A 25,327-nucleotide genomic window follows, 5' to 3' on the forward strand; every position below is an offset into this window, starting at 1 on the left:
TATATTTGTAATTTGAACATGTTCTACTATATCCATGTCAGAATAGACACAGAACATGACAAGTGATGATATCTTTATTTCAAAATTGGTTTTATTCCCATTTTCTCAAGCAACAGTTTTTTTTATTGTTTTATATTCATGTAATTAAAAAAAAGAAAGAAAAAAAAGTGGGATTTCTCTAAGTTTTTATGTACAAGCAAAAACAAATGGTGGAGGAAAAACAATTGAACACAAATAATCCATCCCTGTACAATAAAGTCAATACATTGAGAAGATCGAAGACAAGCATTGTGGAATAAAATACCGCCAGCTGGTGTCCCAAATGGCACCCTAATTCCCAACATAGTGCACTACAAAGGAAGTAGAGTGCCATTTGGGAAATAAACGGGCAGTTAGCACAGCAGAAGCTGACGGAACAGCACAGGCATGTACTAATAGGTAGGTAGCGAGGGGGAGGATAACTCGTAAGATAACTTTTTTTTCTTCTTTTTTTAAAATCACCTTTTTCCTTATTTGGTGTAAGCATACAGCTCACCCACATACAGCATACACATACATAATCATTCTCTCACACACACAAGCGCGCACGCAAACTTCCAATCCCTCCCTTTCACTGACAGTGCAATGTAAAAACAATGTTAAAACAGCATGCAGGGTAATGGTCTCTTTACAACGGTGGTCCAGTGTGCAACAATAACACCCCCCCCCCCCCGCCTAATATGGCTACCTACAACACTGTTACTCATTCACAATACTTCAATCCATTCCTTACATACTTAAAACCCTCCACACCTCTCTCTCAAGTGTTTCACCTACCAGGCAGGGCAGGCCTAAAATAATTTGGTTTCAATTGACTACTGTTGTGTTTAAAGTGAATCACCCCCTTGATATTGACTTGGTAGGCCTTGATTTTGACTTGGTAGGCCTTGATTTGGGGACCCGCCTTGAGAAAACACATCTAGGGAATAGACACTGCATCATCATAATTTTCACCTAAACTAGGAGCCTTTGCTGTCAACACATGTACCTTTATGCAGTCCAAGTCCTGAACTACAAATGTCTTACTCACACCGCTCTCTACTCAAGGACAGCCTGGTCCCAGATCTGTCTATGCTTTAACTAACTCCTATGGCTGTATAGTTAGAGGAGTTGGCTATAGCAAATGGGCCATTTTCACAAAACTGTCCGCCAAAATGTTGTAATTTTTCACAAAATATCCTCTTGAAATCAATGAGATTAGGATATGTACTTATCTATTTCATAATTGTTTTTTGATCAGATATTATGCATTTTACCAACAGTTTCACAAAATTCTCATTACCGTAACAGTTTTAAAAGTAAAAAAAAAAGTCATAAACAAATCAATATTTAGATTATTCTTTTTTTTTATAAAAAAAAAAAAATGTCTTCCCTAATGAAAAGGCCCGAGTTAAACATAACACTGAAAATAGAATTATACAATTATTATAAAATACAAAATCTTACTTTTCCCCCCTATCTGAGCTCTTCAGCCATTTCAGTAATGAGAAGGCCAAGTGGGGTAAAGGGGGGGTTTGAGAATAAGAACCTTATTCTGAAGGCATACAAGCTAATAAATGAACAACTTGTGCTCATATAAGGACTACTCCTCTAGATTATGCATCATGGGTGAATAAAACTTTATTAAAAATGTTTTACAGGAACTTGAATAAGTAATGAAACGTCCATTTGTACTTAATAAATATTATACTTTAATGTAAACTCCAACTAGTATACCATTTCTATGATTTATGGACAAACTACAGCAACATATTTGGTGTTTTATTCAAATAGGTTAAATTTTTGTAAAGATTATTTTTTTAATAGACCAGAGAATTTAATCCAGACGCATTTCGGTAATGAGAATTTGGGATGAAAATGTAACATTTATTTCAAATAAAACACTTTCCCCAAAACTAGACATCTTATTCATCAGAATGATAGTTGATTTTTGAAGATGCATCATGGTTTTGTAACTCAATTTGGTACAGACATTTTAAAACTGGTTTAATGATAATGACCCAAATACAGATCAGAGACCAGCAGGCTATTATAACTTATCATCACAAAACCTGGGTACTATTTAAAATGTTTCTTCTTGAGCGTCTGTCTGCTTTAGTTTGCCTGGTTGGAGACACCAATACCAAACGTTGGGTTTGCATGTTTTGGCACTATTCTGTTAGTTCCATCAAGCATAGCTCAAGTATTTAAAATTATTTCAAATAGTATATGAACCCAAGTCCATTCTCTGTCTAGCTCTAGCCTACACAATGTACATACATACAAAGTACACATTTTCTCACACTCGTACCACACAATCCACTCATCATCAGGTCTGCGTTCCAATAATCCATACTACGTAGAATGCACGGCTTCACTCTAGCATGTTAGACAAGTGGATTTTGGAAGAGAGCGCCTGTTGTCGTTTACTATAACTAACCCCTGAGTCACTCAGTGGAACACTCACTGTTTCAGGGTGTTCTAGATTCTATATGGTCTGTCTGTCTACTAGATTATGACTATCATCCATTGGTCCACACAGGCTCATACTACACACTGTAAGTCCAAAATCGCACCCTATTCCCTATTTAGTGCAAAAGTAGTGCACTATGGGGAACATGGTGCCATTTGGGACATAAACACTGGTCCCTGATCCCACTGCTGTATATTATTGTGCATTATGTGGGGGGCCAGGAGTTTTTCCTGACCATGTGACCTGATCAGGAGGAAAACTCAGGGCCCTAGTTATCAGCTATAACCAGGAGTTTTCCTGGTCTGGTCACGTGGGCTGGTCCTTTTTGTATTATATGTTGAGATGAAAATCTCTCATACACTTAGACACACATTATGAGAACTCTCGCTCAATGTTCACTTGATGAATCGTGTTGGCTTTTTGTAGCTTGTCTTTAGTGGAATGGGGAAGCCTAGGAATAATGACTGACAGCGGAGAGATGGGAGGGGTTTATCCAAGCTGCAGCCAATGACAGTCCATCTTTGCGCTGTCTGACAGAGGGGCCACACCCCCAGGGCTCCTTAGCCCCACCTCCCTTAGCATTCTCTTCCACGTGATTGGCTGCTCTGACATAGCTGGTTTGTGTGAGCAAATCAGGAGTAGATGGTGATGACTTCACTTCCTCCACCCCTGACCAATAGCACGCGTTCCAATCCCTCAGTTAGAACTTCCAGAAATTCCATATCTGACCATCGGTTAAGGACTGGTCCACTGTTTGGAAATGTTTTCTCAATAACAATAAAAAGCATCATACTGTAACTACTACAACTACTACTGCGTCTACTATAGCTATGACAGAACACACAGCTATTGGTTCATTTTCAATTCACTCAATTAAGGAGATGAAAAATAAATCGATTGAAATGGAATTGAGTCCAACCCTGGTACACAGGAAGAGAAGCACAGTAAACAGGAAGTAGGAAGTGAAGGATACAGTTTTCGTCTCCGGCTGGGTTCCGTGGCGGTCCCGGCATGTTGAGCAGGACCAGCCGAGCATCATGGGATTTGTTGACGATGACCTCGTTGAGCTTGACGGCCGTGTGCATCCGCCGCACGTTGGAGTGGTCCCTGGGAGAGAGACATCATTAATAACAACAATCATCAACATTCATCCGTTTGTGTGTGTCTCCATTCAAGTGTGTGTGTCCATGCATGTGTGTGTCCATGCGTGCGTGTGTCTCCATGCGTGCTGTGTGTCCGTGCGTGTGTGTGTGTGTGTCCGTGCATGTGTGCGTGTGTCCATGCATGTGTGCGTGTGTCCATGCATGTGTGCGTGTGTCCATGCATGTGTGCGTGTGTGTGACTTACGGCCTGATACTGAGCATATCTCTGAAGCCCTCTGGCGTACTACAGCCGGAGTGTGTAGCTCTGTACTGCAGGGCCTTCTCCTTAGTCCAGGTCATGTGGACTCGTCTGTTCTCCGAGGCTGACATCCCTCCATCCCTCTCCCTTCCTCCGGCTGCTCCTCCTCCCTTTTCGGCATTTCCTGTGGGGCCTCCACCCCCGTCGGTGTCTTCATCGTCGTCAGAACCAATGCTGGTTAGCCGAAGCATGGAGTTACGATCCTTTACCAACTGGGCCTGGGGGAGAGAATGTGTAACACACGTTTAGAAATCCTACCTCTCTCCCCCTCCCTCCCTCAGAGAAATACACCTACAAAAGACACTCAGTCACTGAGTACAGGGTAGGGCTGGGCAATATATCCAATTGTTTAGATTTTTTATTTTATTTTTTTACGTGATGTTCCAAATGCCTTAATCAAGATTATGTTGTAATGTTTGAGCATTCTGTGTCTTTTTGGTCTCGTCTCCTTCGCTCCTTCTGAGCTGTGCGCCTTCCCACTAGCACACAGACTCCAAGCCCCTCCTTCTGTGCTGTGCGCCTTCCCACACAGACACCAAGCCCCTCCTTCTGTGCCTTCCTACACACAGACACCAAGCCCCTCCTCCTTCTGTGCTGTGTGCCTTCCCACACAGACACCAAGCCCCTCCTCCTTCTGTGCTGTGTGCCTTCCCACTCACAGACACCAAGCCCCTCCTCCTTCTGTGCACCTTCTCACTAGCACAGACACCAAGCCCCTTCTCCTGCCACTCACAACAAAACATTTTAAAAATCACCTCTTCCTCTCTGACAACAACTTGCATTTGAGGTTTGGTCCAACAGAATCGGTCACATGGACACCTAAACACTGAGAGACATTATTTTACTGTAATAGACTTGACCTTTTCAAACGATACCCTTTTTATGTCTCAACTCCCAAAATGTAGAACAGAGCAGACCCTACTAAGACGAGAGTATCAATGAACATGACTGTGGAAAATGAATGGTCAGGTTGTCGCGTGCAGCACCACATACCGCTAGCAGGATTTTAACCACATACCGCTAGCAGGATTTTAACCACATACCGCTAGCAGGATTTTAACCACATACCGCTAGCAGGATTTTAACCACATACCAATAGCAGGATTTTAACCACATACCGCTAGCAGGATTTTAACCACATACCAATAGCAGGATTTTAACCACATACCGCTAGCAGGATTTTAACCACATACCGCTAGCAGGATTTTAACCACATACCGCTAGCAGGATTTTAACCACATACCGCTAGCAGGATTTTAACCACATACCGCTAGCAGGATTTTAACCACATACCGCTAGCAGGATTTTAACCACATACCGCTAGCAGGATTTTAACCACATACCGCTAGCAGGATTTTAACCACATACCGCTAGCAGGATTTTAACCACAGACTGCTAGCTGTCTAGTCTGTGTTTTAGAAATGTCCACAGACTGTTATGTGCTAGCTGTCTAGTCTGTGTTTTAGAATTATGACCATAAAAAAAACTAATTTATATAAGGAATTGGCAACTTGTCCTCATTCTGAAAAATAAGCATCTTATCCAGGTAGGCTACTTGACTGAAATATCTAAAGAAAGTAACCAGGCCATGTTGTCCAAACAGTTAGAGACAGACTGAAGGGTGTATTCATAACAGTTAGAGACAGACTGGAGGGTGTATTCATCCCCTCCCTGTTTCAGTCCATTTTCTCCCATTTGGTGCCTAATGAATACAACCCTGATACACACTCTCCAACACAGGACAGCTTACGTCTAGCGACATTAGCAATATGTAGGCTGCAGGATAGGGTAAGGCATTACTTCTAAAGTGGACTACGTAGTCTACGAGACAGTTGGGAGTCAATTACTACTGAGCAGACAGCAAACTTACTTCATCTATACTCCAGCGAACTCGCTAAGGAAAACAACAATAGACAGATGAGGTGAAGATGAACACACGCACGCACACACTCTTTTTCTCTCTCATTCTCGCACACACACGCACGGAAACAGAACTATGAAACAAACACACTTGTTGCGGCCTCCGCACCTCTTTCTCTCGGTCAGACTTGGACAGCCTCATCTGTCTGAGCATCTGAGACCTCTGCTCCATCATAAGAGTCCTCTCATAGGTGTAGGCTGAGATGTCACTGTTATGCTAGGAGAGGAGATAGAGAGGAGGGAGGAGATAGGAAAGGGGGAGATGGAGATAGCAGAGGGGGGAGAGAATAGGGGGGTACAGAGGAGAGGGGAGAGGACGACAGTTTCTCATGGGTCAAATGAACAAAGCCTAACAGATAGCTATTAGCTAGCGATCAATATTGGAATCAAAAAATATTTCTTGATCATCAGTACGCTACACCATTTTTACATTAACTTTTGAGTAAAGTGCGTGGGCCTCAAATTATTATTGGGTCTATGCAGAAACCTACCATCTCCACCACTTCAACATCAGCCTCTATGCGGAGGTGGTAGAGGAACGTAGCCAGGTCCTTCTTCATCTGAATAGAGTTATCCTCCATCTGAGCCACCGTGAAGATACGCATCGCACACTTACGCCACACCTGGGGACGGAAACACGACAACAACGGCAGTTACATACACGTGTACACAACCTTTCTCTCTACGAGAAGATGATATGACTAAATTATATGACTAAATATTTCTCTGACCTTGTGTTGCCTCAGCAGGAAGGGCAGTAGCATGAGCATGCCCCCGTCGTGGACGATCCACCACACGTCAATGTATCCCTCCGCACACGGCTCGCTGTTGCCGGGGAACAGAGAGATGTTCTTGGGCACAAGTAGGGCCAGGTGGGCCGCTGTCGTCACACGCACCGTGTCTGGAGGAAACACGCACACAGAGAGAGGGGGCGCTGTTTATTCAAACCACAACATCTCAAAGTTAGATGGCAGGTAGTCAAATTCAAAGGGCCAGTTGCAATGTTTGACAAACAGATGGCAGTAATGGTACCATTCAATGAATCCCTCTTGCTTTCATCCCTCTCTCTCTTTCGCCTCGTGGCTTTTGCCTTGAAGCCTGATGAGAAAGCGCACATGCACACACCTCACCTCTCCTGTCCTGTACTCACTGATAAAGGTCTTCCAGGACTGTGGATCCTCACTCTGCCTCCAGGCCAGGGGCCAGCCCATAACCACAGTGTTGTGCCTCATCCCTCCTAACCCACTGGACTGGATCATGTGACTGATGCCCTCCCTGGCCTTGTTAGCCACAATACACTGACAGAACCCTTTCACCTTCTCCTTGTCCATCTGGTGCTTCAGAGTCTACAGGACGGGGGGGGGGGGTGAATAAAGAGGGAGAGAGAGAGGGGAAATTGTGAGAGGGAATTGAGAGAGAGTTGTTATAACACAATACACCTACAGATCCATCAGGTGAGTCTGAAGGAGAAAGACAAAATTAGAAGCCTGAAAGAGGGGAGAAGAGGGGCGGAAGTCAGAAGAGGTATAAAATAAAATAAACATTTCTAGAGAAATGCACCAAGAGTGCTAGACAGAGAGAAAAGAGAGACCAACCTGTTCTGCAGCCAGTGCCTCTCCGTAGCTATGGAGGTAGTTTCCAGTGATGACGGTCCCTACGATGGTCAGACCTTTACCTGCCTTCAGCTGAGATGCAAAGGTTAGCAGGCGGGGAGACTTGACATATGCATCCTCATCTAACTTCAATAGAACTAAGAGCTGGGGTCTGGAGGGGAGAGAGAGAGAGAAAGAGATTGTAAAGGTGTGAGATTGGGTGTATATACATGGGTGGTTGTGCATGAGTCGCTGTTAACGGTATACTGCTATACTTTACCTCCAGTTCTTGGTGTGTGTATAGACGGCTGTGTGTGTGTGGTTGTGTCTACTATACCTCCAGTTCTTGGTGTGTGTATAGACGGCTGTGTGTGTGTGGTTGTGTCTACTATACCTCCAGTTCTTGGTGTGTGTATAGACGGCTGTGTGTGTGGTCGTGTCTACTATACCTCCAGTTCTTGGTGTGTGTATAGACGGCTGTGTGTGTGGTCGTGTCTACTATACCTCCAGTTCTTGGTGTGTGTATAGATGGCTGTGTGTGTGTGTGGTTGTGTCTACTATACCTCCAGTTCTTGGTGTGTGTATAGACGGCTGTGTGTGTGTGTGGTTGTGTCTACTATACCTCCAGTTCTTGGTGTGTGTATAGACGGCTGTGTGTGTGTGTGGTTGTGTCTACTATACCTCCAGTTCTTGGTGTGTGGTGGTCCCTCTTCCAACCTCAAGAGGGCGTAACGAGCAGCGCTGAGGGACAGACCCCGGATACCATCGCCCCACTCCTTCTCTGCCCTGGAACACACACATGAAGACAACTCAGAGATTCATACACACACACACACGAAGACAACTCAGAGATTCATACACACACACACGAAGACATGTCAGAGATTCCTACACACACACACATGAAGACGTGTCAGAGATTCCTACACACACGAAGACGTGTCAGAGATTCCTACACACACGAAGACAACTCAGAGATTCCTACACACACACAACTCAGAGATTCATACACACACACACGAAGACAACTCAGAGATTCATACACACCCACACGTTATCTAAATATATTCATCTTCCTTTTGAATTGTGAATGTAACACCTCCACAAAATATATAATTGGATTTCTGTGACCTCCATTCACACAAGCCCACACACACACCACAAAATCTGAAAAACACACACAACTGGTTTGTTCCAGGAGGTCCCCATGGAAACCTACCCGTGGTACTCGATGTATTTGTAGATCATGCCAGCAATCACTATAGCAACAATAGCATAGTACCATGACGATATGAACATCAGCGCCAAGCAGATGATCATACCCAAAAATGACAAGGTCCTAGAGAGAGAGAGAGATAAAATAATCAATCATCACGCAGGGCTCAACATTAATGCTTGTCCTCTTGTCCGGGACAAGTAAAAATAACATTATGACAACTTTATTTATTTTTTATTGTCGGACAAGAAGAATGGACAAGTAAAAAAAACAATAATATCATACAATAATCACAATATCAAAAATGACTCTGATCAGAATGGGATCAATTGTAATGTTGTAATATTTTATAGGCTACCAAGGCAGGAGTCTTAAAAGGCCAGGGTTGGATTTTGAGACAGGCTTGAATATGCAGAGAAGCCAATGGACAGAGTGTAGCCTACATTTCTGTCTGATTGTCTATGGCAAAAAGTAAAAGTAACACATTTTATTTTGTAAAGTGGTTCCTTGCATCGAAAATTGATGTAAAAACGCTTGTTACAGACCATATAATTTGTGACTAAAAAAAGTGGCTAAAAAAGTTAATGTCAAGCACTGATCGGACTTGAGAAATAGAAAATAATCAATCACACTTGAAAAGTCCTTCTCCATTAATAAAAAGCTGATATGTAAATAGAGTATATGGAATGTGTGTGGACGTGTTTAACTATACTTGTGGGAACCAGAAGTCTCCACAAGAAGAGTAAACAAACAAAAATTTGACGAGGTCCCCACAAGGTGAAATGCTATTTCTAGGGTGTTTAGGGTTAAGGTTAGAATTAGTGTCAGGTTTAGGCTTAAGAGCTAGGGCTAGGTTAAGGAAAATAGGATTTTGAATGGGACTGAATTGTATGTTCACACAAGGTTAGCTGTGCAAGACTGTGTGTGTGTGTGTGTACCAGTGGTAGTAGGAGAAGCGTGGTCTCCAGTTGGGGGTTCTCAGCAGCGTCTGCAGAGCACAGGCCAGGTTCACAAACAGATAGCACATCAAGAAGAACCTACAGAGAGAGAGAGGTGGGACTCAGGCTGCACTGGATCAGCATCCATACACTCAGACATACAATCACTCTCACACACACACACACACACACACACACACACACACACACACACACACACACACACACACACACACACACACACACAGTCTCTCCAAGAAACACACACTCACATGGAGAGGATGGGTGCAACCAGGTCCAGAGAAGCAATGAGGATTCCCAGCTCAGCTATCAGAGCTGTCAGGAGCAGAGCCCAGGTAGGCTCTCCATTAGCCTTGCCATGACCAAACACCTGGACAGAGAGAACAGAACATCAGAGCGAGAGAGATACAGAGAGAGAGAAAGAAGAGCTATATATACTACAACACTTGTTTATCTATCTCACCCTGAGGAAAGGGATGATGTTGTCCTTGGCGATGGCCTGGAGGAGGCGGGGAGCGCCCGTCAGTGATTGGAGGCCAGCGCCGCACGTCGAAAAGAAGGAGCCAATCACAATGACCCAGGGGGAGGGCCAAGACAAGGTGCCCACTACCAGGTTTCCCTTTACAGAGTCTCCAAACCTTTAGAACGACAGGTCAGTTAGTGTGACTTCACTGAGTCTTCAAACAGAAAGACAGGTCAGTTAGTGTGACCACAGAATGTGTCCTAAGAAGGCCAAGACACACACCAATTTCAGTTTACTTCCTAAATTGATTCAATTTAAATTAACTCCACCCTGAAACACACACACACAGAGAGACAACAATATACTAACTTGTCTCTGAGCACCACTCCTTCGATGCAGGCTCCAAACAGCACCACACTGCTCAGGTCTGGCCAGGCCACTCAGGTAAATAACCCACTAGTCACATCACACCTGAACCACAACACAACTCTGTCCCAATATCAACCCATTACCACACACTAAGCACCATGCAGGTGTATGTAACTAGAATGATTCTAATTCTATGACTGAGTTAACATGTGACATTTTCAATTAAAAATACAAAAGCTTTGCTGTCCTTGGGTGTCTGAAATTGCCCCCTAAACCTTACACACCGCACTACTTTTTACAAGAGCCCTAGTCAAATGTAGTGCACTATGTAGGGATTAGGGTGTCAATTCGGACGCACCCAGAGTTAATATGGAAGATATTCTCAATTCAAAATCCGAAAGCTTTATTGTCCACAGTGAAGGATACAGACAAGGGAGGTAGTGAGGATGGCCATGATGGTTCCTATGGGGATGGAGCGTTGAGCGTCTTTCAGGTCCCCAGACCGGTTAGAACCAGCCATTATACCTGGAGGGGGGAGAAGGGGGAGGAATAGTGAGGAGGGAGAGAGAGAGAGACAACAGAGTTGGTGTATGAATCTATGAAAAATAATTTTACAGCTGGATCAGCCTGTGCCAAATCTCTCAGTACCCCTCGCCTCTGTTTCCGCAGAGCTGTAAGCACTATGGTGGGAGCTCCACCACTGCACTGCTTCTACCCATTCAGATCTACCAACATCAAGAGGTCCAAGGGGATCGGGAGGTACTGGGATCAGGAGAGACGAAAAGAGGAGGAAATATACCTGTGACTGAGGGGAAGAAGATTCCCACCAATAGCGTGAAGGAGGTGGTGATGTCAGCGAAGACATATGGCAGCCGATTGGTGGGTGGGTGGACGGGTCTGGGCGAGGGGAGTGACCCTTTCTCCAGGACGTCCCCTTTACTGAGGTAAACACTCCATATGTTCTCTATGGAGAGAATACTAATTATTAGAGAGAAAGACAGCACGAGAGAGAGAGAGAGAGAGAGAGAGAGAGTGTGAGAGACAGAGAATGTACCTGTGATAACTCCACTGGACAGGCCTGGTATGCCAGGTATCTCAGAGATGTTGCTGAGGTTAAAGTAGTAGTCACAGGAAGCGTTGAGGTCTGGGCCTTCACAGAACTGCAGCCACAGGGCCGTGGTCGCCTCAGAGGAGGGCAGGGAGGGATCAAAGGTTGAGGGCACCGTGCCGTTTCCTAGAAGAATTGGTTGATTAGCTGATATTGGGGACGATAATGAACAAGCGAGTAAAGAGGTGGAGAATGAGAAAATCTAACAGTGGTCGAATGGCAAGCAGAACTAACACCTTCAAAGCCTTGATTGGCCAATTAGGTGTGATTGATTAAGGCTTCAGCAAATGACCCGCAAGTGGGAGTGTCCCATAGTGAGATGTCAAACAGAATGGACCGAGAGAAAACACGAGGGTTAACATTAAATATGTTTCTCATTATAATTGACTATGGCATTTTTCCAAATTGAAAGGTAATATTGACGTTTTTACCAGCGAGTGTGAGGTTGGTATCCACAGGTCTGGGTGGTTCTTTGGGCAGGGTGGTCTTGGCACAGGGACTATCATGGAGGATGTGTCCTGACAGGGTACGGTTACCCAGCATACACACCCTGAGGAGGAGGGAGGAGGAGAGGATTAGAGCACGGGATTGGTCAATCACAGAGACGACAGTGAAAAGATTGGTCGATTAGGGCATCAGTCAAGTTTAAGTGTTTGGCAGTAAGAGTGGTGTGAAAGTCTTGAGAATGGGTCAATACGGGTACGTTTATGTCTCAATGAGAGTGGTTACAACGTTCTCAGGTTTCTCACTGGTGTTTACCAGCAGTGAAAGTGTAAATCAGGCATGCCAATGGAAACACATCAGATTAGTTTCTTGTTTCTTTGTGACTAAAATGCAACCCATAATCAACTCCGATTACAACATGAATCTGTCAATCAAACCGCTCTAAGATCACAACGGAAGAACTCACGGGAAAGTGGGCGGACTGAAGGCGGAGACCAGCGCTCCGGTGTAGATGGACAGGATGGAGATGATGACACAGGCCAGGAAGACGGACGCCAGCTTGTTGACATATTTGACGCCGACAAAGACCAGTAACGCCATGAGGAGGAGGAAGATTGAGCCGTAGACCCTCATGTTGTTCAACATGGCTGCTCCCTCACCGTCCGGACCGCTGGAGACAAAGATGGCCGCCCACGGGGCAATGTACATCTGGGGGTGGGAGGAAAGCGAGAGAGCAAGATAACAGACACGCAAAATCAAACGATATATTGGATTGGTGAGGGTGAGTAGATGCTGGAGTTTGTCATGTGAACACTTATACAGATGACATGAACATGACAATAACCATGATAATGAACGTCAGAGTAATTTGATGGCGGTTATAAATGAGGATGACAGTGAGGAAGAGGAGCGGGCGACAAAGGCTCTCCCACCCACCAGCAGGATCTCGATGGCTCCCAGGATGTACATGGCCCCGGCGAAAGTGGTGCCCAGGTAGAAGCACAGCCCCACCGCCCCCCCAAACTCTGGCCCCAGAGAACGACTGATCATGAAGTAGGAACCACCCGCTGGAGAGGAGAGAAGAGGGGGAGAGAGAGGGTGGGGGAGGAGAGATTTAGAAGAGAGAGAGAGAGGAGAGGGATGGAGAAGGAGGGGGTGGGAGGGAGGGATGGAGAAGGAGGGAAGGAGAAGGAGGGGGTGGGAGGGAGGGAGGGAGGAGGAGGTGGGAAGGAGAAGGAGGAGGTGGGAAGGAGAAGGAGGGTGTGGGAGGGAGAAGGAGGGAGAAGAGAAGTAGAGAGAAGTAAAGAGAAGAATGGGTGTTAGTATCATTATGGGCATTATGAAAGTGAAAAAGAGGAGACAGAAAGTAGAATAGTACAGTATTATGATAATGAGAGACAACACACTAAGATTGTACCAATAAGCATAGGTCTCAAATGGCACCATATTCCCTATGTAGTGCACTAATTTTGACCAGGCCCATAGATGAGGGAGGATATCAATGGAGGAAATGTAACTTTGCAGATAGAAGCAGGGGTTTTGTCTTGACATAGAATCAGTAAGGGGCTCTAACTACAATGTTGTCAGATGGAATAGTTCAAATCAACTGAAATTGATTTGCTTCATATTCAAATATCACAAGAATATGTTAGAATTGTTCAACGACAACTTTGACATTTGGGATATTTCCGGCGTGGGTGTTGTTTCACTCAGAATTAGAATGATTTTATTATCATTCTTATGTGTGTATAATTACTCATTCTATGTCTATGGTTTTACTAGTGGTGAATGGTATTGCTGGGTGAGGACACTATGTCTCAATGTGTACAGTCAGAGAGGGGAGAGGCAGATCAGACATTAGAACAAACAGACAAACCTGACCTGGGTTCAAATATCATTTGAAATCATTTCAAAAACTTTATCTTTATCCTGCCTGGCGCAGTGGAAGCGATAGAATAGTTGGAAAACTGCCAAACTCCACCCACCTGGCAGTTCAGGCAGACTAAACCAAAAGCTACAAGTATTTTTAAATACCCAGTTCTGACACATACAGACTTCACTGAGACAGAGTTGCAAAATTCAGATCACTTTTCCAAAATTCCTGAAAACCTGGGAATTCTGGAGAAAGTAACCAGCATTTTTACACCATAACAAACATTAAACATACACTTGGATGACAACAAGACAGATGGATGGAGAGAGGGGTGGAGGGATAAAGGGATAGAGGGATGGAGAGGTGAGAGATGGAGAGAGGGATGGAAAGAGGTATGGAGAGATGGATGGCGAGAGGTATGGCGAGAGGTATGGAGGGAGAGAGGGATAAATGGATGGAGGGAATACCTGGTACAACTCCATTGGTGGCGATGGCACTCATTGAGATAGCAGTCAGTAAAGTCTGCAGAATGAGAGAGGAGCAGTAGCTGTATCATGCATATATCTATACACATAAAGATACTCACTAATCACTATCTACAGAACACTGCTCTTAACAGGCCTGTTTCAATTATCTCCTGTTCTCTTAAACACTTTCTGGACAAGTGTCTGCTAAATGACCAAAATGTAAAAATGTGTATATATGTGTGTGTATATGTCTGCATCTGTCCGTGTGTGTTGCTACTACTGTGTGTGTGTGTGTGTGTGTTGCTACTACTGTGTGTGTGTGTATATGTGTGTGTTTTTGTTTGCCAGGAGTAGACATGTGTGCTGCAGCTCTGTACCAAAACATGGCAATCTACTAACATAACTTAAGCCCACCTGTTGTAACTGTCATCGTTAATACAGCAAAGGTCAGAGGAAGGTGCGTCTTGTATCCACAAGTGTCCATATATCCATGACCTAGGAAATGTTTGAATCCTTCTCGACTGGAATGTGATTTGTGGATTCAAATAAACTGTGTGTGTGTGCGCACGTGTGTGTTATCCTCACGCAGCAGCAGCATATGAAGACGATGCAGAGAGCCTGCAGCACACCGGCAGTTCCCACCACCCAGGTGAGACGCAGGAACAAGATCACCCCGAAGATGTTCTGCAGGCATGGCAGGTACACCCCCATGAACGTACCCATCTGGGGAGACTGGGATAGACACACAGGAGAATAGTGATCATTAGTGCACAACGTAACAAAAATATGTTCTGCAGCCAGGGCAGGTACAACCCCATGAACGTACCCATCTGAGGAGACTGGGAGACACAAATGGCATTAGATATGAGGGTCCTGTTCATTAGTAAACACCGTAGCAAAGCATTTTCCAAATAATAAAAACGTCTGATCATATCCATGACGTGCTAGGTGTGATTATATTAGGTCAGACATTTTACATCCCTGGATCTATTCTCTGTACGGTGCTGTAAGTCAGTGCTGTAAGGGTGGAGTCGTCAGTAACAAAGGAGTCAAAAGTACAACCTAAAAGCATCATAGCGCTTAGATATTACTGCCAGGGGTCAAAGTACTATGCCAGGGCATTCCGGGAGTTAAGGAGTCAGAGTGGTGTGTACCTTGTGGGCCTTTCTCTTCTCTCCTATGCTCTCTGCCTCCTCGTGCTCCCTGGCCCCCTGGGTCAGGTTGGTGTAGTTGGCCAGACGGTTGAGGAGGGAAGATACCTTCGGCCTAGTGTCCATCTCCTCCTGCAGGAGGGAGGGGGGGGGGGGGGGGGGGGAGAGAGAAAATAGGAAGAGATGAATTCATGATGAGACAGTCAGAAAACACAGTGCATCAAACACTTTTTTGATTGATGCTCTAACCTCAAAGAGAGCCAAGTTTCGGTCGTAGAAGTCATCATCGTCCACCCCATGACTGTTGTTGATGTAGACATTGGACATTTTGGCATTGCCATCTCCTACTGAGAGAGAGAGGGGAGACAGAAGGGAGAGAGAGAGAGGAAGGAAGAAGGAGAGAAAGAGGGGAGACAGAAGGGAGAGTGAGGAAGAAGGAGAGAAAAGTTATACCTCTGTCAGCAGGGCCCTGAATCAGCACTCTCAGTTCCCTCTCCTCTACCACCAGGGAGGACACACAAAAACACGTGACAGTCTCATAGACATGCATAGTTAAATACAGACATGTCTACAAACACACTGCGTCTTGAAAACACACACACACAGGGACGATCCTTGTGACATCCTTGTCTCACGCATTGCTACACATACACACAAACATCTAAACTCAGCAAAAAAAGAAACGTCCCTTTTTCAGGACACAGTCTTTCAAAGATAAAAATCCAAATAACTTCCCAGATCTTCATTGTAAAGGGTTTAAACACTGTTTCCAATGCTTGTTCAATGAACCATAAACAATTAATGAACATGCACCTGTGGAACGGTCGTTAAGACACTAACAACTTACAGACGGAAGGCAAATAAGGTCACAGCTATGAAAACTTAGGACACTAAAGATGCTTTTCTACTGACTCTGAAAAACACTAAAAGAAAGATGCTCAGGGTCCCTGCTCATCTACATGAACATGCCTTAGGCATGCTGCAAGGAGGCATGAGGACTGCAGATGTGGCCAGCGCAATAAATTGCAATGTCCGTACTGTGAGACGCCTAAGAAAGCACCAAGGGAGACAGGACGATTAGCTGTCCGTCCTCGCAGTGGCAGCACACGTGTAACACCTGCACAGGATTGGTACATCCGAACATCACACCTGCGGGACAGGTACAGGATGGCAACAACAACTGCCCGAGTTACACCAAGAAAAAAAATCCTTCAATCAGTGTTCAGACTGTCCGCAATAGGCTGAGAGAGGCTGGAGTGAGGGCTTGTAGGCCTGTTGTAAGGTAGGTCCTCACCAGACATCAACGTCGCCTGCGGGCACAAACCCACCATCGCTGGACCAGACAGGACTGGCAAAAAGTACTCTTCACTGACGAGTCGCGGTTTTGTCTCACCAGGGGTGATGGTCGGAATCGCATTTATCGTCGAAGGAATGAGCGTTACACCGAGGCCTGTACTCTGGAGCGGGATCGATTTGGAGGTGGAGGGTCCGTCGCGGTGTGTCACAGCATCATCGGACTGAGCTTGTTGTCATTGCAGGCAATCTCAACGCTGTGCGTTACAGGGAAGACATCCTCCTCCCTCATGTGCTACCCTTCCTGCAGGCTCATCCTGACATGACCCTCCAGCATGACAATGCCACCAGCCATACTGCTCGTTCTGTGCGAGATTTCCTGTAAGACCGGAATGTCAGTGTTCTGCCATGGCCAGCGAAGTGCCCGGATCTCAATCCCATTGAGCACGTCTGGGACCTGTTGAATCAGAGGGTGAGGGCTAGGGCCATATTCCCCAGAAATGTCCAGGAACTTGCAGGTGCCTTAGTGGAAGAGTGGGGTAACATCTCACAGCAAGAACTGGCAAATCTGGTGCAGTCCATGAGGAGGAGATGCACTGCAGTACTTAATGCAGCTGGTGGCCACACCAGATACTGACTGTTACTTTTGACCCCCCTTTTGTTCAGGGACACATTATTCCATTTCTGTTAGTCACATGTCTGTGGAACTTGTTCAGTTTATGTCTCAGTTGTTGAATCTTATGTTCATACAAATATTTACACATGTTAAGTTTGCTGAAAATAAATGCAGTTGACGTTTCCTTTTTTGCTGAATTTACAAATACATTTTGGTCAGTTAGCACACGCTCTTATCCAGAGTGTACAAGACATTAGGAAAACTTTCCTAATATTGAGTTGTACCCCCTTTTGCCCTCAGAACATGGGCTCCACAAGGTGTTGAAAACATTCCACAGGAATGCTGTCCCATGTTGACTCCAATGTTTCCCACAGTTGTGTCAAGTTGGCTGGATATCCTTTGGGTGGTGGACCATTCTTGATAAACACGGGAAACTATTGAGCATGAAAAACCCAGCAGCGTTGCAGTTCTTGACACAACCCGGTGCGCCTGGCACCTACTACCATACCCTGTTCAAAAGGCAATTAAATATTTTGGCTTGCCCATTCACCTTGAATGGCACACATACACAATCCATGTGTCAAAAGTCAAGGATTAGAAATCCTTCTTAACCTGTCTCCTCCCCCTTCATCTACAGTGAATGAGGTGGATTTAACAAGTGACATCAATAAGGGATCATGGCTTTCACCAGGTCAGTCCGTCATGGAAAGAGCAGGTCTTCCTAATGTTTTGTACAGCCTACGCAGCAAACACAACCGCCACAGGAAACACAGCCGCCACAGGAAACACAACCGCCACAGGAAACACAACCTCCCCAGCAATACACAAAGGTAGCCTTATGCGTGTGACCCTGGGAAGGGTCTCTCTCCCTCCCCTCTCCCTCCAGATAGTGCTCACCTGAGGTGTGGGGGTCTCTCTCCCTCCCTCCAGATAGTGCTCACCTGAGGTGTGGGGGTCTCTCTCCCTCTCTCCAGATAGTGCTCACCTGAGGTGTGTGCGTGCGTGTGCGTGTGTCTGATGGAGCAGAATCTGATATGAGTTAATGTGTGATGTGAATGAATCCACTCTGTCAAATTCTATTACTGCTTTGTGGGCAGGACCGACTAAAAATAACCATCTCTGCACGCGCTTGACCTTCCTTGAAATAACACAGCTGCCTCACTCTCTCCACTGCTTTTGTCTGTTAGGGCTGCTCAGCCAGTACACTGCATCGTCTCAGCAGTGTGTTTGTGTGTGTCTGCGTCGGTAGATCAGCGTGTGCAAGTCAATTCCTAAATCAATTTGTTGAGTTTAGTTTCTCCTTTCTTTATATAAATAACCAAAGCGTCACCCTCGGTCTATAAAGTGTTCATGAAAAGCTTTCTCGCCTGCACACTACCATGGCTCGTAGATACAGGCATTCTCGCTCCCAAACAGGCATATACACTATATATGCACAAAACTATGTGGACACCCCTTCAAATTAGTGGATTTGGCTACTTTAGCCACATCCATTACTGACAGGTGTATAAAAAATACAATTCGAGCACACAACTCCATATTAATGTCCATGATGTTGGAAATTAGACATTTGACGAGCAGGTGCCCACATACTTTTGGTCATGTAGTGTATATAGACAGACAGGGCATGAATGAGCATTTGGAATTGATGGCTTCAAGCATGAATCCACAAGGTTTTACACTGTGTTTCTGGACTTTAGAGATGCATTGAGGAAATACCACTGGCTTATGTGGACATTATATCTGATAAGAACAAAGTCTCTTTTCTCCAAGTTACCTGTGAGAAGCAGCTAAAACGAACCTATCCCACTCAGGGTTAGCATAGAACCAACTACTGTCAACTTCATCCTAGCCATCAACCAGTGGCTGAAATGGCTATGCCAGTGTACCCCAGCCCATGTGTGGTCACTGAACGCAGTACAGGGGAATGGTGATGATGTTCAGATCTCCTCCAGAGAGGAGCATGTTATCAAAAACATGCTCTCTCGCACAGATGACTTTTAGAAAAGGTCTGGAAGTGAAAGACACTAAATGTGCAGGGTTGATATGAGTGACATTTCCCATCTGACTGTTGTCATGAAGCTAGCGGCTGTAAAAGAGGTGGCCCTTGCAAAGATGAAACATCGGTTGGCCAATGTACAGTTGAAGTCAGAAGTTTACATACACCTTTGCCAAATACATTTAAACCCAGTTTCACAATTCCTGACATTTAATCCTAGTAAAAACTCTGTCTTAGGTCAGTTAGGATCACCACTTTATTTTAAGAATGTGAAATGTCAGAATAATAGTAGAGAGAATGATTTATTTCAGCTTTTATTTCTTTCATCACATTCTCAGTGGGTCAGAAGTTCACATGCACTCAATTAGTATTTGGTAGCATTGCCTTTAAACTGTTTAACTTCGGTCAAACATTTTGGGTAGCCTTCCACAAGCTTCCCAGAATAATTTGGGTGAATTTTGGCCCATTCCTTCTGACAGAGCTGGTGTAACTGAGTAAGGTTTGTAGGCCTCCTTGCTCACACATGCTTTTTCAGTTCTGCCCACACATTTTCTATAGGATTGAGGTCAGGGCTTTGTGATGGCCACTCCAATACCTTGACTTTGATGTCCTTAAGCCATTTTGCCACAACTTTGGAAGTATGCTTGGGGTCATTGTCCATTTGGAAGACCCATTTGCGACCAAGCCTTAATTTGCTGGCTGATGTCTTGAGATGTTGCTTCAATATATCCACATAGTTTTCCTACCTCATGATGCCATCTATTTTGTGAAGTGCACCAGTCCCTTCTGCAGCAAAGCACGCCCACAACATCATCCTGCCACCCCCGTGCTTCACGGTTGGGATGGTGTTCTTCGGCTTGCAAGCATCCCCCTTTTTCCTCCTAACATAACGATGGTCATTATGGCCAAACAGTTCTATTTTATCAGACCAGAGGACATTTCTCCAAAAAGTATGATCTTTGTCTCCATGTGCAGTTGCAAACCGTAGTCTGGCTTTTTTATGGCGGTTTTGGAGCAGTGGCTTCTTCCTTGCTGAGCGTCCTTCCAGGTTATGTCGATACAGGACTTGTTTTACTGTGGATATAGATACTTTTGTACCGGTTTCCTCCAGCATCTTCACAAGGTCCTTTGCGGTTGTTCTGTTCTTGCACCAAAGTACGTTCATCTCTAGGAGACAGAACGTGTCTCCTTCCTGAGCGGTATGGCGGCTGCGTGGTCCCATGGTGTTTATACTTGCGTACTATTGTTTGTACAGATGAACGTGGTACCTTCAGGTGTTTGGAAATTGCTCCCAGGGATGAACCAGACTTGTGGAGGACTACAATTTTTTTTCTGAGGTCTTGGCTGATTTCTTTTGATTTTCCCATGATATCAAGCAAATAGGCACCGAGTTTGAAGGTAGGCCTTGAAATACATCCACAGCTACACCTCCAATTGACTCAATTTATGTCAATTAGCCTATGAGAAGCTTCTAAAGCCATGACATGGAATTTTCCAAGCTGTTTAAAGGCACAGTCAACTTAGTGTATGTAAACTTCTGACCCACTGGCATTGTGATACAGTGAATTATAAGTGAAATAATCTGTCTGTAAACAATCGTTGGAAAAATTACTTGTGTCATGCACAAAGTAGATGTCCTAACCGACTTACCAAAACTAAAGTTTGTTAACAAGAAATGTGTGGAGTGGTTGAAAAACAAGTTAATGACTACAACCTAAGTATGTACCTCTCCCACAGAACATTCTGAGGGAAATGAATAACAAAACTTGTGAAGTTTTGAGAAAATGGCTATGCTTAAAACACACACACCACATGTGACATTATCTTCCTGAGCTAAACGGTCTGGGTGTTCCGAATGTCCAGTGGATTTACACTGCTACCAGACTGACTCACCTGTCAAACATGCTCAACAGTGACAACGCGACAGTTAGCCAGAGCCTCCCTCCTCCTGGACTAGGAAGGTCCCACTGGCCAATGACACTAAGGGACAACTTCCTGGGCTTCATTAGGAAGGCCAATGGAAAACTGGACACTCGTGCTGCAGGCTTTGGAGTCTGGTCAGACCTCAAGGAGCTGTACAACCGGACTGGTGCTCAGATGGACACAAACTGACACACAGACCACAGGAGGTTGGTGGCACCTTAATTGAGGAGGATGGGCTCAATTAATGGTTTCAATGTGTTTGATTCCATTTGCACCGTTCCAGCCACTATTATGAGCCGTCCTCCCCTCAGCAGCCTCCACTGACGCGGACTGAGACAGTGACTGCTTGTGATGCAGTTGTGTTGTCGTGGAGGCTTCTGTCACCCATGACAACACTCCTCTGTATTAGACAGATGCAGCTACGGCACCTCTGGACTGGCCTGAGGCTGCTGGGGAAACTTGCTGCTCTGGACTGTGCTGACGTCTTCCATTCCATGTACCAGAATACTGCCAGTGACGAGGACATTCTCACATTTACTTTAAGTTCTATCCACAAAACACAACCTAACACTCTGGTACCCTGCAAACCATGATCCCTTCTGTGTTTTACACGCAGAGTTAAATGTAATGGAGTCTGTTGCACATGTTGTTAATGGTTGCCGTTCATACAGTGACATGTACATTGCAAGACATGACCGCCTTGTCGACCTGGTACCTACTGAGGTGAGAAAGGTGTTCACCACCAGCATTTCAAATGTGTGTGCGTGCATGTCTGCTTCTTTAGTTCAGCCTGTGCCAGTTCATTTCCTGTTTGATTTGTTGCGTTTCTTTTCTCCTTTCTTGATATAAAAAACCAAAGCGTCACCAATGAGATAACCTAGCCGAGACAATTTCTAGAGCTAGTAATTGCTTATTAACAGTGAGACTATTATTGTAACATAGAAGCTGATTCTGTCCAGAAGAATGATTGAGAGTACCCTGCCACTAGAGGGTGACACCACAAACAGTTGAGCAATTAGGCTAACAGTCCAAAACAGGGTCATGTTCATTAGGACATGCAATGGGACACTTTTTGCAATGGAAAACAAAAATGAGGGCTGCTTATTAGACAAGCCCAGACAGTCCATCGCTGTTTCAGTCTGTTTTTTTAATGTTTGGTGCCTAATTAACACAACCCATTATTAACAGAAAGTTGTCAACTTGTTGCACACACACACACGCACACACACACGAAGTGACGTGTCACCTTGCTCTGTGCTGGTCCTGTCAGGCGTCTCGTTTTCACCAGTTGTGGTGAGCCCTCCCGACCCCTCGCTTAGCGGTTCACTGCGGTTCACACTCTCCCGCGAGCCAAAACGTACGTGGCCGCGGCCGCTGGACCGGGAACTGATGTCCGGCGAGGTGTCCGACAGTCCCGGAAGGTCCTCGGCCTTGGTGGGCGTCACCGTGAACCGTACCGACGCCATTATTGGGTCTTGGAGGAATGGGGGTCAAGGGTTAGAGGTCAAGGGTCACCAACTACGCTAGCTCGACTAACCAATACTGGGCTAACCCACACTAGGCTAAATTAGCTAGGCTAACCTATGCTAAGCTAACGTTCAAGTGAGAGACACCTACTAGACTTGAATCTGCACTTCCCCATTGAATTGGACTGGTTTCAATGGCACATGTGGGATGAATGTCATGAGATGTGTGCCTTTTTTCCATTTGATGAATGTGTAATGGTTTAACATAGAGCCTACACTTTAAAATTGTAAACAAATGAATTAGGTTGAGGAGTAAACTGTGTCTCTAAGATTTATAATTTAAAAAAAATATTAAAAAAATTGTACTTCCCCTTCAGCTTTCAATTTAGGTTTTATAAAAAAAATAAAAGGTAGCGTTCCCTTTCCACTTCGATTAATATTATTGCATCTCTTTGCTTGTTCAGAAACTGGATTAGTGCGGTGTGTTCGTACGTGCCCAAATGACCTGACACTGAACTTAATAATACTGGCTATCAATATGTAGGCCTAGTGTCAAATCTGCCTCTGCTCTCGTATTCCCAAGAAAACATAGGTTTGTTTTTTTCTCTGTGGTTATATGCACCTCAGTGATAGCTTAGATTTCCTCTATGGATGACAATGAGTGCCTAATGATGGATTGATGGGGGGGGAATAGGGAAGGGGTAAGAACCAAGACAAAAGGAGAGAAAAAAGAAGGAGGATAGCTGCTATTAGAGTTCAATTATGTATGGTAGGTGACAGTATACAAAAGCCATTTGTTTTGATTAATGAGTGATGACATGTCTGTCACTCAGTAACCTAACCTGACAAAGAGCAGAACAGAATCATGTGCTTTCACAAACACCGCTCAGGGGAGCAAACTGCAAAGTTAACCAGGTGAGAACACTGACTGAAAAACAGTCTCCTTGCTCTGACTCAATTATGTGAGGTACAAGTACCTGCCAAAATAAAGGAAACACCAACATAAAGTGTCTTCATAGATATACACATGACCCTAAGCATGATGTGATGTTAATTCCTTAATTAACTCAGGAACCACACCTGCTTTGTATCCCTCATTTAACTCAATTGTTTCCTTTATTCTGGCAGTTACTTGTAGTTCAGTTGAGTAGTAGCTTTGGTGCGGTTTATAATTTAATTATTATACAAGAGCAGTTCCAACCGGTTGGACCAGCAGCAGCTTGAGCCGAGCCACATGCGGAGGCACCCATGTCTTTGTGCAGTACTATAGCTGTATTGATGGGATGGTTGCTTGTTATCAGTTTCGCAACATTTCGAGTTGTACTACTCGTCTTATACTAGGCATTTTTAGCTAGACGAGGGTGTGGCAAATTGTTTGGGCAATCTTGTCAGTTCGTGGGGTACACATGAACTGAAGCTAGTTAACAGTGCATTAAATAATTTTAGTATCGTAGTTAGTTGCAACCTAGGTTGCCATCCCATGAATCTATACAAACGGTGGAGACAAGGACCAGCATCTGTAAAACTGGCCAGTATGCGACTGTTGAATTGAACTGCATCCGTTTAAATTATAATGAACGCTTAGCAACTAGTTGGAGCGTATGTAAAGCGAAATAAGATTGTGTTCGAGCAACTCATCAAATGTCCAGATGGAACATACTGATAACGTTACACCTACGTGCACTTGCTTGAAATACCGTATGACGAGCTAGCTAGTATCAGTTATGCTAACATTAGCTGGCTGGCTAACTAGTAACTACCCTTAACCGTTAAGCCAATTATAATTTCTAGCTAGTTCGAACCAGTCAGGGAAAATTGTCATATCAATATATTCCAAACCCGCGATTGAAATACATTTAGAAAAAAAGTGTCTGTATTTAAACTACAACTAGCATGGGTAGCTAGCTGTAGCGTTTTTGTTGGGAAAACGATGCGGAATGTCAACAATGTATTAGCATGTCAATCAATGTATGCAGGCAGATGTTCCGTGGGAGTAAACAATCTTTTCTTTCTGGAATTACACAACATAATATGCACGATCATTTGTGTCAACTTTCAAGTCATGGTATCGAAATAAACTAGACGAACACACTACGTTTGTCTTGCTTATCATGAAATGTCCCCTCAACTCGTTCAGTACATTAGCTACTTGTCGGTATCAGTCGAATGTCGTCCGTTGAATTTACAGTGGTACAGTAGCTAACGTTAGCTGTTAGCCACGCTGCTAAAGTGTGACAGAACTCCACGTACCTTGCTCAACGGCTAGAAGTGGACAGAATTCTGCGGCAACTTCACAGAAATATTTCAAACAATATACATTGCGCGTATATAGTACTCTCGTGTCCCTTGTATCCAGCTGTTGGGCTTGCTAGTGGTTCTCAAAATGAATTGAAACCATAGTAGCTCCATGCATGTACTCGCCTCATCCTTTATTGTCGGCACTTTGTCCAACAGTCAGAAACGCGTGCCAGCCCCCGCCTCTCAATACCTCTTTCGCTTGCCGTAATTTCGAGCTCACGCATGCGGGGTAGGGTGGAACAATAAATCCCTAGAAGAAAAAAAAGGTTTGCCCCAGA

General features: G+C 44.6%; 1 protein-coding gene across 7 annotated transcripts; it reads right to left on the minus strand.

Moving 5' to 3' along the window:
• Positions 1-58: 58 nt before the first annotated feature.
• LOC139561070 (solute carrier family 12 member 6-like) lies at positions 59-25,208 on the minus strand. 7 transcript variants are annotated; one of them, XM_071377893.1, is made up of 27 exons: positions 25,002-25,208; positions 23,374-23,416; positions 22,532-22,759; positions 15,704-15,801; positions 15,458-15,586; positions 14,889-15,035; positions 14,304-14,358; positions 12,900-13,030; positions 12,430-12,671; positions 11,951-12,069; positions 11,466-11,645; positions 11,211-11,375; positions 10,838-10,936; positions 10,412-10,469; positions 10,043-10,217; positions 9,831-9,949; positions 9,559-9,657; positions 8,624-8,743; positions 8,086-8,190; positions 7,408-7,576; positions 6,963-7,158; positions 6,544-6,713; positions 6,304-6,435; positions 5,904-6,029; positions 3,839-4,110; positions 3,465-3,598; positions 59-3,215 (listed from the first exon to the last, which is right to left on the minus strand). In XM_071377893.1, exons 3-27 carry the CDS (start codon positions 22,749-22,751, stop codon positions 3,124-3,126), a joined length of 3,552 nt encoding a protein of 1,183 aa, XP_071233994.1. In that variant the 5' UTR covers positions 22,752-22,759; positions 23,374-23,416; positions 25,002-25,208; the 3' UTR covers positions 59-3,123. The 7 variants fall into 7 exon arrangements, with proteins under 7 accessions (XP_071233994.1, XP_071233995.1, XP_071233999.1 ...); XM_071377894.1 differs by lacking the exon at positions 23,374-23,416; XM_071377898.1 differs by having other exon boundaries at positions 5,922-6,029; positions 15,704-15,798; positions 22,532-23,416.
• Positions 25,209-25,327: the final 119 nt, after the last annotated feature.

Source organism: Salvelinus alpinus, chromosome 31, assembly GCF_045679555.1.
Source record: "Salvelinus alpinus chromosome 31, SLU_Salpinus.1, whole genome shotgun sequence".
NCBI lineage: Eukaryota > Metazoa > Chordata > Actinopteri > Salmoniformes > Salmonidae > Salvelinus > Salvelinus alpinus.

What these genes read in the sequence shown, in the direction of transcription:
- LOC139561070 (XM_071377894.1), bottom strand. Translation starts at nt 22,751, where the DNA reads ATGGCGTCGGTACGGTTCACGGTGACGCCCACCAAGGCCGAGGACCTT. An exon ending in GAAACTTGGCTCTCTTTGAG is followed by an intron (nt 15,587 to 15,703) that starts GTTAGAGCATCA and finishes TCCCTCCTGCAG; the next exon opens with GAGGAGATGGACACTAGGCC. An exon ending in GTCCTGGAAGACCTTTATCA is followed by an intron (nt 6,714 to 6,962) that starts GTGAGTACAGGA and finishes TGTTTCCTCCAG; the next exon opens with ACACGGTGCGTGTGACGACA.